The sequence below is a fragment of the Bubalus kerabau genome, chromosome 18 (assembly GCF_029407905.1).
Source record: "Bubalus kerabau isolate K-KA32 ecotype Philippines breed swamp buffalo chromosome 18, PCC_UOA_SB_1v2, whole genome shotgun sequence".
Classification (NCBI taxonomy): Eukaryota; Metazoa; Chordata; class Mammalia; order Artiodactyla; family Bovidae; genus Bubalus; species Bubalus kerabau.
In genome coordinates this window covers 43,254,434-43,272,057 of record NC_073641.1, presented here as the reverse complement: position 1 = coordinate 43,272,057, position 17,624 = coordinate 43,254,434, and the positions used below count along the sequence as shown (strand labels likewise).

The window sequence follows — 17,624 nt, the reverse complement described above, 5'->3', positions numbered from 1 at the left end:
CCTTATTCCCTGGCATGTGCTATGTTATTGCAAAGAAAACCAACAAATTTTGAAGCTGCTCACACAGTAGAAGCATAGATCTAACTGGTTAGGCACGGGCAAGAAATGGCATGTGTTACATTACGTTTTTCTTACCACCTACTATAAACAGATGCTGTTTAATGTCTTGGCATTTTGCTCATTTTTTTTTTTAATCACAAAACATTTATTTCTTGAATTCTGGCTGTTGTTTCTTGGTGTCTCATAGCTCAGAGGATTTGGGGTGGTGGTGCATGTTTGAGAATGTCATTGCACTTGAAAAGGCTGGTGGGGAGCCTTGGAACCGGATGAATGTATGGGTGCTCTGGGAATTGAAAACACTACAGGTATTTGATTTTATTTAATTCACAGTAAGGACTGAATCACATACTCATCTAGTTTAATTTCGCCACTTCCTGGGAGGCAAGGGACAGGGTGGGTCAAATATTCAAGAATTCTGGGAAATCAGGCGCTGTAACCAGAAGCTCTGGGGCAGGATGAAATTCAGCCTCCTAGTAGAAATAAGAAGGTCATTTAGAAATGCCCACAGGCATTGAGGATATATAGAAATAGTACCCCTTAAACAAGAGGGGAGCCACAGCCACAGATTCTCCCATATTTGGAATCTGGGGAGAAATCAAGGAATTTATCTTGAGGTAGGAGAGAGCTGAAAGGGTTAGTTGTTACAAAAGCCCTTTATGATGCTCTTTGAGGCGCTATTATATAAAATGCATTGGAACTCTACCTCCTAATTTAGAGGAATTTTCACAAGACCATGCTGAGTGAGGCAAGATAAGAAGATATGGGGACTTCCCTGGTGGTACAGTGGATAAGAATCCTTCTGCCAATGCAGGGGATGGACACCGGTTCAATCTCTGGTCTGGAAAGATTCCATATGCCGCAGAGCGACCAGGTCCGCACGCCACAATTCTGAGCCCGCACATCACAACTATTTGGAGCCAGTGTGCTCTAGGGCCCAAGAGCCGCAACTACTGAGCCTGTGGGCTGCAGCTACTGAAGCCCATGAGCCTAGATCCTGTGCTCTGCAACGAGAAGCCACTGCAATGAGATGCTCACACATCACAACTAAGAGTAGCCCCTGCTCACCGCAACTAGAGAAAGCCTGCTAGCAGCAACAAAGATGCAAAGCAGCCAAAAACAAATTGTTTTTTAAAAAGAGAGATGGGTATAATCAGCACCCTCCTAAGTTCATATGGTCTCTCAGAGGGTTCCTGGCAGGGCTGGGCCCCATTGCTCACTGCAGTAACTTACATGAACCTTTCCTAATTGCTCACTCATTCACGCTGTTACTTGGGATCACTTGCCAGATAAACAAGTTGTATTCAAACATTTGTCTGAGTCTTGGCTACTGGGTAAATCCAAACTAAGCCAACGAGTAACTTCCCTGGTGGTCCAATGGTTAAGAATCTGCTGGCCAATGCAGGGGACACAGGTTCAATCCTTGATCCAGGAAGATCCCATCTGTCACAAGGCAACTAAGCCCATGCACCACAACTACTGAAATCTATGTACTCTAGGGCGCATATGCTGCAATTACTGAAGCTCATATGCCCTAGAGCCCGTGCTCCACAGCAAAGAGTAGTCTCCACTCGGCACAAGTAGAGAAAGCCCACGTGTAGCAACAAAGACCCAGCACAGCCAAAAATTAACTAATCAATTAAAAAAACAAACAAAGACATAGAGACCTTAGGTGGCAGCCACAATGAACCAAAAACTGCAGGCTGACTTCATATACCCTAAGCCTCCCATACAACTGTAGGGAACAGGGAGGAGTTCCCCCAGATACGACTATGACTGAACATCCAGTAAATCTTAACTACTGATATATATAATGATTGAAGTCATGACTTGATCCAAGTCAATTTGGCCATTACATAATTATGACACTCTTCTGCTAAGTCAGTAGCTTCTGGAAATCAGCGGTGGGCAGGGGCAAGAGTATATCCCAAGTACTGACACATCTCATTGCCAGAAGATGCTCAGCAAACCTTTGGAGGTAGATATTGAACATCTGAAGTGCTTATGTGGCCACCTTTGGAACTTGGGATTCCTGTTTGGGGTATTTCAAATGTTAACTGCTCCTGGTTAAGTTTACACACACACACACACCTCTGTTTACTTAAAGTATTTAAATGACCACATAATAATAGCTAATATTTGTTGAACATCTACTACGTAACAGACACTTAAGAGGAACTCATCATTAATCCTCCAAAGCTCCAATAAGATGGATTCTGTGAATGCTGCCATTTTACTGGGAGGGAGGGACAGTAACTCCCTCAGCCAAGTCCCACAATTCGTAAGTTGTGAATCAGGGGTTCAGAAATTCAGGTAGTTTGGTTCTAGAGAGGCCACCCCTTAACTATCAAACTCCTCAGCCCCTGATGGGGGCCGCTGTCAGTCAATGTAGAAAAACACAGAAATGTGACATTCATATGATGAAACTTGAGAATTTGACAGGGAAAGATGACTGCCTCACAATTAATAAGCAGTGAATAGCTGGCATCTGTGCTGGGCAGGCAAGCGCACAGCACACTCAGAGCTGCGGGGAGTGGCCCAGTGAAGACCCCGCCCCACAGCTGGCTGGCCCAGACTCTCCGCCCCGGATCTGGAATGGGACCAAGATTCCAATTCAATCTGACTGGTCTCTTGAAAACACTTGCTGTGGGAGTTTCATTCCACTTCATCAACTGGGAAGACAAGAAAGCTGGTATGCAGACCCAAGAACAGCAAAGAATGCTCAGAACAGACTACATGGGCTTCAGGGAGAATTCCCTGGTCGTCCCATGGCTAAGATTCCACGCTTTCAATGCAGAACCCAGGTTCAATCCCTGATCAGAGAACTAGATCCCACATTTTGCAACTAAAGATCCCATATGCTGCAATGAACTCACCTGCTGCAACTAAGACCCAGAGCAGCCAAATTAAAAAAAAGAAGACTACATGGGCTTCAGGAACAGAGATCCAACAGCATCTCTGACCCACACCTCCAAACTCACAGTCTCTCTTTTTGGCTTAAGATACTGTAACCCAGAGTTCTAATGGATGCATCCATCACATGTTTTCAAGTCAAAAAGAAGAAAAAAAAAAAATCACATGACTACTTTAGGAAGATTCACCGGCAACATGAGACAAAGGACAAAAGCAGAGAGAAAGGAGTTTAGAATGATGATTCAGGCAACAGAAAATGATGGTGCAGAAATGATGGAAACAGAAATAGGGGGCTCTGGGCAGTGGCGGGAGGAGAACATGAACATTCCGGTTCCTTCTCTCAGTTTCTTTATATCTTCCTGGTGGCCAGGTAGTTTTATAAGGATAGGGTTTCTCTTCTCTCATAAAAGACTGCTATAGTCGTAGGCACCTTTCCCCCCTCTGTTTAGAATTAATTCTTGAAGGGTTTATTTTTAAAATTTTCCATGGAATTCCCTGGTGGTCCAGTGGTTAAGACGCCACACTTCCACTGCAGGGGTCACAGATTCAATCTCTGGTTGGAGAAATAGGCTCCTGCATGCTGGAGGCGTGGCCTCCTCCAAAACAATCCAACTTTTTTTTTTTTCACTTTTTGGCCACGCTGCATGGCATGTGAAATCTTAGTTCCCTGACCAGAGATTGAACCCATGAGCCCTGAATTGGAAGCAGAGAGTCTTAATCACTGGACTGCTGGGGAAGTCCCCAAAATCCAACATTTTATTACAAAAACTTCCAAACACAGTCAGTTTTAAAGAATTTTGTGGACACTCATACTCCCACACACCCAGCTCGAGATCACATCACTGTCATTTTATCTACTATCTGTTATTCACTTTATCACATATCCAGCCATGTCCATCCCTCTACCCAGCCATTAATCCCTCATGGTGTTGGTGCCACTGAAAGTAAAACGCAGACAACAGAGCATTTCCCCATAAATAATTTGTTAGCAGTATCATTAAATAGAGTTCAAGATTTGCTTAATATTCTCTTAATGCAAAATTTAAATACAGTGAAACACACAGCTTCAATGTAATTTCACCGAGATCTGTCACACACCTGTATAAGCCAAATGCTTATCAAGATGTAGAATGCTGTATACCCTGAAGAAACCAAAATTGAAAAAGACATATATACCCCAACGTTCACTGTAGCACTATTTATAACAGATAGAACATGGAAGCAACCTAGATGTCCATCGACAGATGAATGGATAAAGAAGCTGTGGTACATATACACAATGGAATATTGCTCAGCCATAAAAAGAAAGGTATATGAGTCAGTTCTAATGAGGTGGATGAACCTAGAGCCTATTATACAGAGTGAAGTAAGTCAGAAATAGAAAGAGAAATATTGTATACTAATGCATATATATGGAATCTGGAAAGATGTTATTGAAGAATTTATTTACAGGGTAACAGTGGAGAAACAGACATAGACTTATGGACATGGGGAGAGGGGAGGAGAGGGTGAGATGTATGGAGAGAGCAACATGGAAATTTACATTACCTTGTGTAAAATAGATAGTCAATGAGAATTTGCTGTATGGCTCAGGAAAATAAAACAGGGGCTTTGTATCAACCTAGAGGGGTGGGATCAGAGAAGGCAATGGCACCCCACTCCAGTACTCTTGCCTGGAAACTCCCATAGATGGAGGAGACTGGTAGGCTGCAGTCCATGGGGTCGCTAGGAGTCAGACACGACTGAACGACTTCACTTTCACTTTTCACTTTCCTGCATTGGAGAAGGAAATGGCAACCCACTCCAATGTTCTTGCCTAGAGAATCCCAGGGACGGGGGAGCCTGGTGGGCTGCTGTCTATGGGGTCGCACAGAGTAGGACACGACTGAAGCGACTTAGCAGCAGCAGTAGAGGGGTGTGAAGGGGAGGGAGATGGGAGGGAGGTTCAAGAGGGAGGGGACATATGTATACCTATGACTGACTCATGTTGAGGCTTGACAGAAAACAACACAATTCTGTAAAGCAATTATCCTTCAATTTAAAAAATTAATTAAAAAAAATGTAGAATGCTGGACTTCCCTGGTGGTCCAGTGGTTAAGAATCTGCCTGCTAATGTAGGCAACACAGATTCAATCCCTGCTCTGGGAAGATTCCACATGCCCTGGAGCAACTAAGCCTGTGCGCCACTACTGAGCCCGCACACCCTAGAGCCCTTGCTCTGCAACAAGAGAAGCCATCACAATGAGTAAGTAGCCTCCACTCACCGCAACTAGAGAAAGCCCACTAGCAGCAATGAAGACCCAGTGCAGCTAAAAACAAAAATAAAATAAAGATGTAGAATGCTGCCATCATTCTGGAACAAGTCCTCCTGCCCCTTTCCCAGCCCATCCCTGCCCCCACACCTCCACCCTCACCCCAATCTGTTGTTCTCCACTCTAGGTATAGTTTGGGTTGGGCTGTGTTCAGCTCTCCCTGCAGCAATGCATTCCAGGCCAAGGTCCTCAGGTCAGTCTGACGGGGATGAAATGTGGCCCTTTCGCATTCCTTCCCAGCCCAGGAATGGCACGCCCTGTGCCCTTTTGGTGTGGGGAGCTGTGCCCTTTCGGCAATGGGAATTAGCAGCGCACTTGCCTGCCCCAGTCCTCTGATTATTTGAAAAATTCTCCATTCAAGACTAAAACAAACAAATGTCACATGGCTTTTCACAAAAGGAATATTCAAACGTAATTAAAAAAAAAAAAAGTTAACAAAAAGTGGACTGACCAGCAAAACTGGATTTTTTTTAAAAGCCACATACTTCTCTGGCTGTCCACTGGTTAGGACTGTGTATATTTCCGTATGATTACACACCTTCATATCCTTAAACTGCTAAAGGCGGACGGTGTCATGGGAGGATTAAACAACAAAGAATTTAAAAGAACCTGGGCCTGAACCACAAAATAGACCAAGTTGTCTGTTTTTAGAGATACAGAACCATCATTCTAACAAATAACTTTCCTGTTCAATATATAAATGACCCTTAACAAGTTATTTGTTATTACCCATGGCTGGCCTGATTGTTAGTACATTCCCATATAAGCCCTTGCACAATACCTGGTTACACTGGAGCCCAAGGCACAAACAGGGCCTTCTCTTTTCCACCTCCATCTAATATTTTTAAGAGCAAGTGTGTCTGGGGATGGTTGCTAGAAGGGTCGATGTGGAAGGATCTGTCACTGAAGGCCCTGTCCCCTGGCCTTGCAGTGGTCCTGCCCCGGGGTAGGCGTCACAAATGCCCTAGGGCCCAGCAGGGCACAAGCACAGCTGAGGAGACTCTCCTCCTGTTGAAGAAACAGTGAGCACAACCACGGGAGGGGAGGGGCTCAGAAAACAAGCAAGAATCCAGGTTCCCTCTGCCCGTCCACTCACCTTCCAGGACAGGAGGTGACACAGGAGGCAGGCAGTCTGTTCTCAGCAGGAGCCACCTCTCCCCACTGTCCTGTTTCACACTGGATGGGAAATGAAATGCTCACTCTTCCTCTCTCCACCCTGCTTTCCCTCAGTCCCCCCTTGGCCCTCACTTAGAAATCCAGGAACAAGCAAAACCTGGAGAGAGGGAGTTCTCCCAAGTCCAAGAGCCAGTTAACAAATGTGGAAAACAGGACTAGAGTCGGCTAACCTCAGGGCTTCCCAGGTGGCACTAGCGGAAAAGAACCTGCTGCCAATACAGGAGATGTAAGAGATGTGGGTTGGATCTCTGGGTTGGGAAGATCCCCTGGAGAAGTAAAGGGCAACCCACTCCAGTATTCTTGCCTGGAGAATCCCACGGACAGTGGAGCCTGGCAGGCTACAGTCCATAGGGTCACAGTCGAACACAACTGAAGTGACTTAGCATGCATGCACTGCTAACTTGTAGGGGCCAGAACTTTTAACGGGAGTTTAATACAAATATCAAGTACCTGACGCACGTGAGGGCAATGTGGCAGCATATGGAGTTCCAGGGATGGCTCAGAACTGGCCCTGTGCCAGGCCTGGCCCACAGCAACAGAGGGGTGAGCAGAGCCAGGGGAGAGGGCCGTGGACAGGAGCGGACAGAGAACAGAGCTTCTCAACCAACAGCGATAGGTCTCAATCTCGCAGACAAACGCTGAACAAATGAATGAGGAAAAAGTCCTTGTACACACCATCCCACCCAGGCCAGCCTGCTTACTCTCTGAGGCAGGAAATGAAGCCTTTTCTCTTTCATCAAAGCCCTTCCATCAACAGTTATTCTCATTTTATATATCCCTACAAAAGCAAAGAGGCAGTGATATTTCATTTCAGGGATTAAAAAACTCTCTCCCTTTACTTACCCTGTAGGCATGCATGCATGCTAAGTCACCTCAGTTGTGTTCAACTGTGCGACCCTATGGACCGTAGCCCGCCAGGCTTCGCCATCTATGGGGATTTTCCAGGCAAGAACACTGGAGTGGGTTCCATGCCCTCCTCCAGGGGATGATCTTCCAACCTGAGTCTCATGTTTCCTGCACTGGCAGGCAGATTCTTTACCACTAGCACCACCTCCTTACTCTATAGGGTCCTACCCTATTTTATTTTTTGTTATAGTATTTTATCACCTCCTGAAATTTTAAATCTCTATTTGGTTATTGGTTTTCCATCCACCTACTAACCAATCAACCACCTCCCCCTGCAACACATACAATGACTAAATGAAAATAATTATTCCATGTTATACCAACCACACCAAATACAGTATTGTAAATTGTGCTTTAATTTCTGCAATCAGATACGATGCAGTGAAATACAAGTATAAACTTTCATTGTACATCCAGAAAATAAAAAGCACATTTATACAGATTTAGCCCAACAGCTTATTCCCTTAAAAAAAAAAAGTTTCTAATGTAATTAAAGCTAATTTATCTTCAGTGTAAAAACTTGGAGGTATAAACAAACTCAAGATATTATATACAGGAAATTAATATACATTTCCAAACGTGCACAGTGCAGCATTTTAGACAAAGTAAATGATCTCATTTTAGCTTTTACTGTTAACCATAATCCATATCTCAATCTTGAATAAAAATGTCACAATATATAAATCCACTGAGAATTCTGTACACAAATACAAGTTTATAGAAATCTCATTTCAGATATAAATACATAAACTGTCATGACCTTACATGTTAAAACAGCTTATTTTTCTATTGTAATTTTATTTAAAAAAAATAATAGAAAAATATTTCAATGCACATTCAACTGCTATGAGAAGGGCCATGACCTTGTGCCTTTAAACCATACTTTATGGATGTAAAGCATCACACTGGGCATTTTTGGAATGAAAATTACTAAGATCTTAAGACTGAAGAGGCTACTGTATAAATATTCCCATTATAAAATGATCACAAAACGAGTTAACTCCATAGTGTATCTGGGAGGCAGTGGGGCAGAGAAAGGAGGTGAGTGCTAATTTAAGAAGGCCCACAGAACACAGCCAATGAATTCGGGTCATTTTAAAGTCCCCACTGCAAGCCTACACTGACCTTACTAGTGAGACTCTTAAGGCAACCAAGACTGGGCATGTGTTTGGCCCCGGATGCATAAACCCTGCCCTCCCCTCAATCTCCATCGTCTTAACAGACCAACAAGGCTTGGGCATCAACTCGGCGTGGGGAGGACTGGAAAGCAATTTCTTGTGGTGTACAAAAGACGATTCAGTGCAAACCGAGAAACTCCTCTTTGTCAACGGTTTCAAATTTTCTTATTGCCCTTCAGCAACTGAAAGCTTTTCTAAACAGGTAACGTTCAAATTGGAATCCATACTGGAGAGCAAACAGATATAAAAGGCAAACTTCTGATAGGGAACATTCTGACGTGAGATCGATCATTTTTCCCACTTCCTTCTGTGGAACTGAACAGGTTTCCATGGAGAATGAAAAAAACGGGTCCTCACTAAGTGTGCTTTTCCGGCACTTAAAAACTATAGATCATTTAAACAGCAGATCCAGGAAGGTTACCAGGCAGAGTCAAGTTTCTTCTATGGCTTTTTAAATCGCTGAGGTACTACGTGGTCACCATCACTTCTGAGACTTATGCTTGACCGCTTCCCTATGATAGCCGCGTTCAACAGTGACCTTCTTCCCCGGTCTGTAAGGTAACGAAACTGGGGAAACGCCTGAGGATGGCGGTCACAGATGCTCCGAAGCCTCGGCGCGCTGTTGGAAAAAGGCGAAGCAGCCTCCGGGAGCATGGAGGCTCCTCTGGGCAAACCTAAGAGATTCCCCCAGTTTGACCCACAGGCTTAGCAGCAAGATCCCAGGACGAGGTACACCAAGGCAGGGATCGCGAAGGGACAGTGGAAAGCGGTGCACAGCCAGTGGCGAGGGGGCGGAACCTGGAGCTGTCGGCCGCGAGCCAGCCCCCCGCGCCCACATAAAGTGACACAGTCTGAGGATGGTCGGAAACATCAGGATGGTGACACGCATGGCAAGAGGACACAGGAAAACTGCTACGGTTTGGAAATGAAGGCCACGCATCTTAACACCGCTATCTGAATCTGTTAATCCAACACACACCTTACACCACACACACACACACACACACACACATCATGTGAAGCTGAACTTGCTCTGAACCGGGATGGGCTAAAGAGACGCTACTCCTGATGAATGGATAAAGCACATTGGCACAGGAAAGATGTGAGGACCTTACGGCATCCAAGCACAGCTTACCAAAGCCCTTTCTAAGTAGTAAAGTAGCTACCGTGGGGTCTGAGTGATGCTAACACAGAGGACACTGGCCACAGCTGTATTACAGGTCACGTACTAACTCCTTTCAATAATACTCTAGATACGGGTTTCAACTGCATAGTCTTTCAGAACTGGGGGGCAGAAATGAGAACCAGCTCTTTTCCAGAAGACCCAGGCTTTCCCTGGCAGTCGGCTTCAGCATGACATGCCAACATGGAAAGCAGATGTGCCCAACCTCTTGTCCCAGCCTGCGAGGGTCCTCTCTCACTGCCACCGAGCAGGCCAGTCACATGTCCCCTAGGTCCACAAACTCGTCTTCTCGCTTGGCCAAGTCGTCTTCATCTCCCAGGGCTTTCCACCCGCTGGTGGGCAGGACGGGCTTGGAGGAATGGCGCTGCAGCAGCGCGAAAGGGAACAAGGAGGACAGGCGGCCCGAGGTCCTCGGTGGCGAGGCAGCCTCTGCCTGCAGGGCCTCCTGGCTGTGGTGTCTCGCCTCGATTTTCTCCTGTAGGCGCTGGACTTCCTCCATCATCTCCAAGAGTTTGCTCATGGTGGCCACTCCACCACCACCCAGGATCTGGGCCTCCGGAATCCAGCGCAAGTAGCGCTGGGCCCAGACTTTGATCTCCGGGCCCTCGAGGTGAGGCAGCAGCAGCCCCTGGTAGCTGGGGGGCCTGCTGTGCCAGCCGTCATAGAACTCTCGGAAGCCGTCCTGCAGCTCCTCCGAGGAGTTGATCAGTTTGCTGATTCTCTTGCCCAGCAGGTTTTTAATTAAGTGATCTGTTTCTTCCCTGAAAAATCCTCTTTTGGGAGATGATTTCGATTGGGTGAGGGGCAGAGAAAGTTGTCTTTGATGCTTTGAGAGAGAACACAAATAAAAAAAAAGTCTCTGGTTAGCCCAAGAGCACAGTGACAGTTGTTTCCATCCAAAAAAAAAACAAAAAAAAGCATAATCCTACTTTAAGAAGGGTCATGAGAACTGCCCTGTGAATGCAAATTCATTACAATGCCATCATACACAGAGAGAAAGCGGCAGTGGGTGGGTGGGGGACGCCTGTTTATTCCACGATGAGCATATCAGATGCACGCTGGGTTGCTAAACAAATGGATGAGACCAGGCGCAGGGTATTAAGCACTCATGAAGAACAAGCTGAAGTTAAGACAGGCGGATGAGGACCTCTCTGGTAGTCCAGGGGTTAGGAGCTCGCCAGCCAATGCAGGGTACATGGGTTTGATCCCTGGTCCAGAAGGATTCTACGTGCCAAGAGGCAAGTAAGACCACGCACCAGGCTCTACTGAGCCCAGGCTCTAGAGCTCCGCGACTAGAGAAGCCATTGCAAAGAGAAGCCTGAGCACTGCAACCAAGATCAGTCCCGACTCACTGCGACTAGAGAAAAGCCAGAGTGGAGCTACCAAGACCCAGCACAGCCGGTAAATGAGGGAATAAAAACAGAGGCAGATGATGAGTCAGGGGAGTTTGGAGATGAGGCCTATTCATTCATCTGTGAAGGGAGCAGAATGTTTCTTCTTTGAAAAACTTAGGGGGCTCGCTTCCACAATATTCTCAACACCTGTGAGGAAACAGTGCCAACGACCTGAAGAGCCTGTCGCTCCAACGAAATAACTTACAGGCTTAACTTGTGGGAGGTCAGGCATCCAGTGGGAGGTTAAGCCTAAGTCAGAAAGGTTCTTTTGGACAAAGAGACAGATGGGAGCAAAAGGAACTTGAGGACTGTCTAAATGGGCCGGGTGTTCTTGTTGATGAGCTGCACAGGGTGGAAGATGTTGGAGCGTCTACACGCTTGTCCTCCTCAGGAATTCGACCTGAAGCCAAAGCTAGGCGCTGTATTTTGGGATGCACTGGGAGAGGGTTGTGGGGATGGCCAGGGTGGTTGCAACAGATCCTTGGTGCCCGAAGATAAAGGTAAAAATCTGAGGAGGAGCTGTTTCTCCCCATCTCTTTTGCTCCTGAGGTGTCATGTGAAATAAGAAGAGACAGAAGTTTTATTTTGGGACTAGGCTCCTAACTCTGTAACATGTTCCTACCAGTGGTTTGTATTTATTACGGAGTGTAGAACAAACAATAAAAATATACCGTAGAAAGCAAAACCATTCACAACACCCCAAGTCAGAGATGACCAGGATTCCTGACTTTCCATTTGGGGGCAGGAGAGTTGGGGGCCGGCCTCTTCTGCCCAGTGACCCAGGTGAGTCAGGGATGAGGGAAGCAGGCGGGATCTTCACTGCATGCCGGGCTCCATGCTCAGCGCTGAACATGCAACCACTCACCCAGTCCTCAGAATCACCATTACTGCCCCACGTTACACACGAGAAAACTAAGGCACGGTGGTTAAGTCAAGCGCAAAGGCCCCGGCTACCAAGTGCCAGGTGTGGTCTCACGCAGTCTGGCTCCAGAGGGAGCCCGGACTCGTAACAGAGCCCTCCCCATATTGGAAGCCCTTCTCTCAAGCCCAAAGCGAATGGAGTGCTCTGGACAGGCCAGGTGGGGGCAGCACTGTGTCCCTGCAGCCTGGTCAAGGCCTGGGGCTGAGGCTGGGCCCCACACCTGAGCGGACCCCGTGGTCTTGAGGGGTAATTCCCGGGGCAGTGCACTGGGCATTCCCAGGGCAGCCGTGGTTGGCCACGGCTCTTTGGTCTCTACAGAATGTCTCCAAAGCTGCCTGTCCCCCAACAAGAGGCCCCAAGCCTGACACCAGGACTCCTCACCCAACGGCCTCAAAGGTTCTCGTTGGCCCACCACTGGCCCTGCATGGGCTAATACAACCTCAGATGCCCTGACCTGCAGCTCAAGCCTCTCCCACGGGCCAGCTCCTGCAACCTGGGCCCTTAGATTCTCCACTCCCATCTACGAGAAGGGACCCTCAGAAAAACAGGGCCTGGGCAGAGAAATGGACTTACAGGTAGAGCGTCCATGTCCTCCCTCAGGCCTCTGAGCGCCCTCGCGCCTCTGGTGGGGGCAGCTGGGCCATCCTGACCTGGCGGGAGGCGTGTGTGCAGCCACCAGGGGGCAGAGCACACTGACAAAGCTGACCTCTGGCCCGGCTGTGCTGGAGCACAGGGCGGTTCTGGCCCAGCAGACAGGACAGAGGCTGAACCAGGAGTGCTAACACCCAGCCTGGGCCTGAGGACCCTTGAAGGGGTGAAGCGGCAGCCAGCAGAGCCACCTTCTGCGAGTGCTGGCATTGGCTCATGGGTCTCCAAGCCCCTTTAGAATGGAGCCATCTCCCACACCAGAACTGGCCAGGCCCCTAGGAGCCCCGCAGGACTTCGGAACCAGAAAGACGGTGGTGGAAAAGGCAGTGACATGCTCTGACTTGCGAGGGACCATCACTGACCACCCTGCTCTCCTCTTTGTGGGGGGGGTCCCAAGTCAGGAGACAGAACAAGAAATGCCATGTACATCATACACCATCTAGGGAATGTCGGAGTTTTAATAACTGGTAAAATCAGGAACAAATATCTAAAGGGAAACCCAAATAATTTGATGTTTGTCATTTAAGCCCAGGTCTGCAAATAACAGCCCACGGGCCCAACCTGGCCCGTGCCAGCCTCTGTAAATACTGGAATACAGCCAGGCCCGTCTGCTCACATGGTGCCCATGGCTGTCTTCCAGCTCCAACAGAATGGCAGGGGGTGGTGGTTGTGCCAGAGCTCTGTGGCCCCTGACAGAACATGTCAGTCACAAACACCATTTTTAGCATGAACAGAGGCCTTGCTAGTGAAGACGTGAACTGGTACAGATGACAGAAAACCCTCACTGTGATCAGCGTTCCCTATGCTCTATCAATCACACTTGGCAGGGCTGAGACCCTCGATTCCCCGCAGCATTCCCAGGGACACTCGGGACAAACATGCATCTGCCGAAGGCAAGGATGCTCAGGGGCCCTGACAACCTGCCCATCACAGTCTCCACTCTGTGACTGTGCCCAGAATCCACAGGTTAAATGTAATCCTTCCACATAAGGAGATCTCGGCATAGACGAGGGGGTTAGACACGCACAAATCTTACTTTGAAATGCGTTCCTTTCCGCTGGACTTTCTCCAATTTTGGCTTCTCCACGTAAAGAGGGTTTGTGAGCAACGTCTGGGCTTTGGGTTCAAACTGCACGGACCAATCCCACACAGTGAGCAGATTCAAAGGCTTGCTTTGTGAGTCCTGGCTCTCCTTGCCCTGCCAAAACAAGCATAGGTCACAGTGTTTGCAGGGAGGGCTGAGGAAAGCAGACAGTGCGGAGAGAGAGGCTCCAGGATGGCGCACCCGGCCTGCCCTGAGACCCGGCCTCCGCAGCACCGCACGTGAAGGCTGTGGTCGTCGGTGGTCGCTCCCCAGTGGCTTTAGGTGGGGAGAAGGCAGAACACGTTACTTCCAGCAGAACTTGTGCTGGCCACTGTGCTGCACACGCTCACTACACCCTCAAGGTCGCTCCTATTTTTTCAATTTACCTTTGGAGCAATGGAGGCTGGGAAAATGAAGTGAACCACCTGAGGCCATGAGGCTGGTGAGCAGCAAGGCTGTGTGACTGAAGGCCCGGGCTCTGTTTCCCACTCCCTGTAGGATGTGGTAAGACCCACCGGGAGGGCAGCTCCAGCAAACCCCAGGCCCCCAGAGGGCTAGTCTCGGCCCTGATAGTGCAGAGTTAAAGCCCCGGAAGCAGGGCCTCAAGGGAGACTATAAAGATGTTTAAGGCAGAGAGCGAAAGCCGAGCTCCCCTCCTCCGCCTCCACTCTCTTCTGAGTCACTCCCGGCATCCGTCAAGTGGAAGAGAATGCATCTGAGCTGTTCACAAAGACCACTTTTAATGTGCTTAATCCCCAGCTCTCACACTGGCTCCCAGCCCTGATATTTACCCTGTGACCCACAGTGACGGCCTCACTGTCTCAGTGACTCACTCTCAGAGATAATAATAATTCGGACTTGAGGATTACATATCAATACCTGGACAGTACTCAGAACAGGGCCCTCTGTGTAATCACTGTTATAAAGAAAATATCATTTTCATCATTGCTCCTCTTACATCTTACTTGTTAGACACGGCTTCTTCAATACACAGGTTCCTAAGAGCGACTCTTACCATGTTCGTATCTTTTTGATGAGGCGAATTGAAGAAGAAGGTGCTAAAAATAGGTATGTACAGGCTGTCTGACAAAACGGTCAGGTACGTCTCTGTAAACTCGAACGCTGGGGGATGCTGGTGCACCAGCTGCCACACGCAGTCCAAGAAGAGCAGGAACACGGGAGCCTACGTGAAGATAAGACACGCGTGATGGGGGGGTGCCAACGGTCCGAAGCCAGCGGCCCGGGTATAGTGCAGCCACCTGGACAGCTGTGGAGTAGCCTCTCCTGGGCACTGCATGCTCTGGGAAGCACATTCCAGGCAATTGCCATTCCCAACTGCATCCCAATCCCAGGGATAAACATGCTTGACTGAAAAACCACACACCCGTGGATTAACCTCGGGACTCAGCAGTAGCTCCCTATGTGAAAGACACTCCCGAGATGAAGGAAAATCTCCCTGCCCATCGACACTGGCAGAAGAGCAGCTGCAACTGAGCCTGAGGACAGGGAACGTTAACTCTGAACCTCAACAAGTGAAACACTACTCCCCACCAAAGAATGCCACTCTCCTCACACACACACAAAAAACTACTCGGTTTCTTCAAATTTTGTGAATACTCCCTTCTCCGCCCTGACAATGGGGCTTCCCTGGTGGCTCAGATGATAAAGAATCCACCTGCAATGTGGGAGACCTGGGTTTGATCTCTGGGTTGGGCAGATCTCCTGGAGAAGGGAAAGGCTACCTACTCCAGTATTCTGGCCTGGAGAATCCCGATGGACGGAGGAGCCTGGAGGGCTATAGTCCATGGGGTCACAAAGACTGAGCGACTATGCACACCGCCCTGACAATGAGGGCCCAGAAGAGAAAGCAGATGGGAGAGGAAGCAGAAAGGGCAAAAATGAGTTTCTAACATTTTTCACAAATGCATTTTTTATCAATGGCCTCTTTTTATTAGCCTCAGAGGCAAGCTCTTTCTTAGTAGAGTTTCTGAGGGCACCTTGTCATTCCCCAGTGCTCCTCCTCGAGTCACCAGTGACCCCGTCAGGGGGACAAGGCAGACTGCGTCACGGTCTCTCCATTCCTGAGCCCAGCTGAGGTCTCACACGCAGCTCCTGAGAGGCAGGAGCTGGCAGTCCAGCTCTTGACTCAGTCCAGTGCTGCGTCAATTACATCACAAACTGGACCATCCAGTTTTCCGTCAAAACTCCAGGGTGTCGATGTTGAGATGTGAAGAAAGGTCTACGTGGCAACCTTATCTCACACCTCATTTTACGTTCAGTGGCATTAGATAAGAGTGGAAAATATCTGAATCTCCCAGCACAGTCAGGGAAATGGGCTCAGAAAGTACAGGTGATTCCTCCCAGCCTGGGTGAGCAGGCCGATCTGCTCTGGGGCTCCTTCCCCTTTAGACACATGGTGCCCGTCAGTCCCCCTGCTCTCAAGATACACAGACTACACAAGACACACAAAAATACCCTCTTCCCAACACAGTACCAACTCTGTTGAGTGCCATCAACCTTTTGAATTAGTTTCTCAGGAAGGCAAGTCCCTTCTAAGACTGAAAGACGGTGATACATATTCATCATCAGCCTGACGGGACACAGATGAGTATAGACCAGTCCTCAGAGAAATCTGCAGGCCCAGCAAGGGCGGCCTGGTCTCGCAGGACACACCAAGCCTTTATGGGCAGAAGCCTCAGCTCTGTTTCCAGAGCCGCTGTGTCAAGCTGCCCAGCACCGCAGACAGACATGCCTATTATCTGGGGGAAGAAAAACCACCAGCCGCCCTGCTAGCATATGTTAGCTCTGCAGGTGATTTAATTACAGTTCACATGTTTTCATTTTTTCTTCCATGGTTGTTAATAATGCAGCCAAAGCAGTTGGCACAGCTGTAACCCAGACAAGTACGTCCCAGTTTGGGGGGCGGGGGGGACTCATCTTCACTAACTGAATTGTCTCGCTGTCTCTCCAGTGCTTGAATCCGGAAGCCCAGGCCTGCAGCTATCATGGCGAAGGCCCAGGTAATGGACAGCATTCACATAACCCTGGGCTTTATTTTGAAAGGGTTTACTGCAAGGGAAATTTACTTTGTGTTATTATGTATTTTCTTATTATTATGTGTTATTATGTATTTTGTATGTATTATTATGTATTTTCTTGTTATTATGTGTTATGTATATACATGGAAACTTGTACCCTATTTATTTTTTTTGCAAAGACTAACTTATCAGAAATTGTGGGAGTCCCACCGTGTTCATTTTTATTTAAGTTTTACAAGTCAACATCACTTCCACCGTGAACTATAATACACCCTTGGGACACACAATTTAGAAGAGAAGGTTCTGAACACACTTCCTAATAAATATCCCTTTTCCCTGGGAAGGGTTTCCAGTGTTTAAATCATTCACACTCACTGACCAGTGACTGGTCCTCGCCTTCCTGAAAAGCTCCTAAGGTGTGCGCTGTGCAGGTATTAAGGAGACACAGGGCTCCATGTGGTCGAGGCTGCCCAGGTCTGTGCCGAGGACACTCACCTCCTCCTTGTCGCTCTGACGGAGATGGTTGCAGCGGTCCAGGAAGCAGTGGCCACCCATGATCCACTCCTTTTGGACAAGGCTCTGGAAACCGAAAATGGTTCGACAGTGGGGGTCCATCATCACTTGTGCCAGAGAAGAAACGAGGCAGCAGAGGTCAGAGGCGTTGTCCTCTGTGGTCGGGGGGGGCACGCGGGTTGCCGGGCAACAGCACAGAGAGGAAAGAGGGGACCAAGTGTTAAAAGAGCTGCGGAGGGCACAGGCAAAAGCAGGGCCCCCACACCAACGTCTACCCCGACAGTCAAGTTCTAATTCCCA

The 17,624-nt window shown here is 48.2% G+C and overlaps 1 protein-coding gene across 1 annotated transcript in view; it reads right to left on the bottom strand.

The window, feature by feature from the left end:
* Positions 1-7,697: 7,697 nt before the first annotated feature.
* The window catches only part of MTMR12 (myotubularin related protein 12), a 68,075-nt gene continuing 58,148 nt past the window's right edge, over positions 7,698-17,624 (bottom strand). Inside the window, exons 13-16 of the mRNA XM_055554948.1 lie at positions 17,307-17,479; positions 14,789-14,956; positions 13,726-13,887; positions 7,698-10,551 (exon numbers count right to left, since the gene is read on the bottom strand). Coding sequence (XP_055410923.1) covers positions 9,982-10,551; positions 13,726-13,887; positions 14,789-14,956; positions 17,307-17,479 — 1,073 coding nt within the window. The 3' untranslated portion in view covers positions 7,698-9,981. The remainder of the gene's footprint in view (positions 10,552-13,725; positions 13,888-14,788; positions 14,957-17,306; positions 17,480-17,624) is intronic.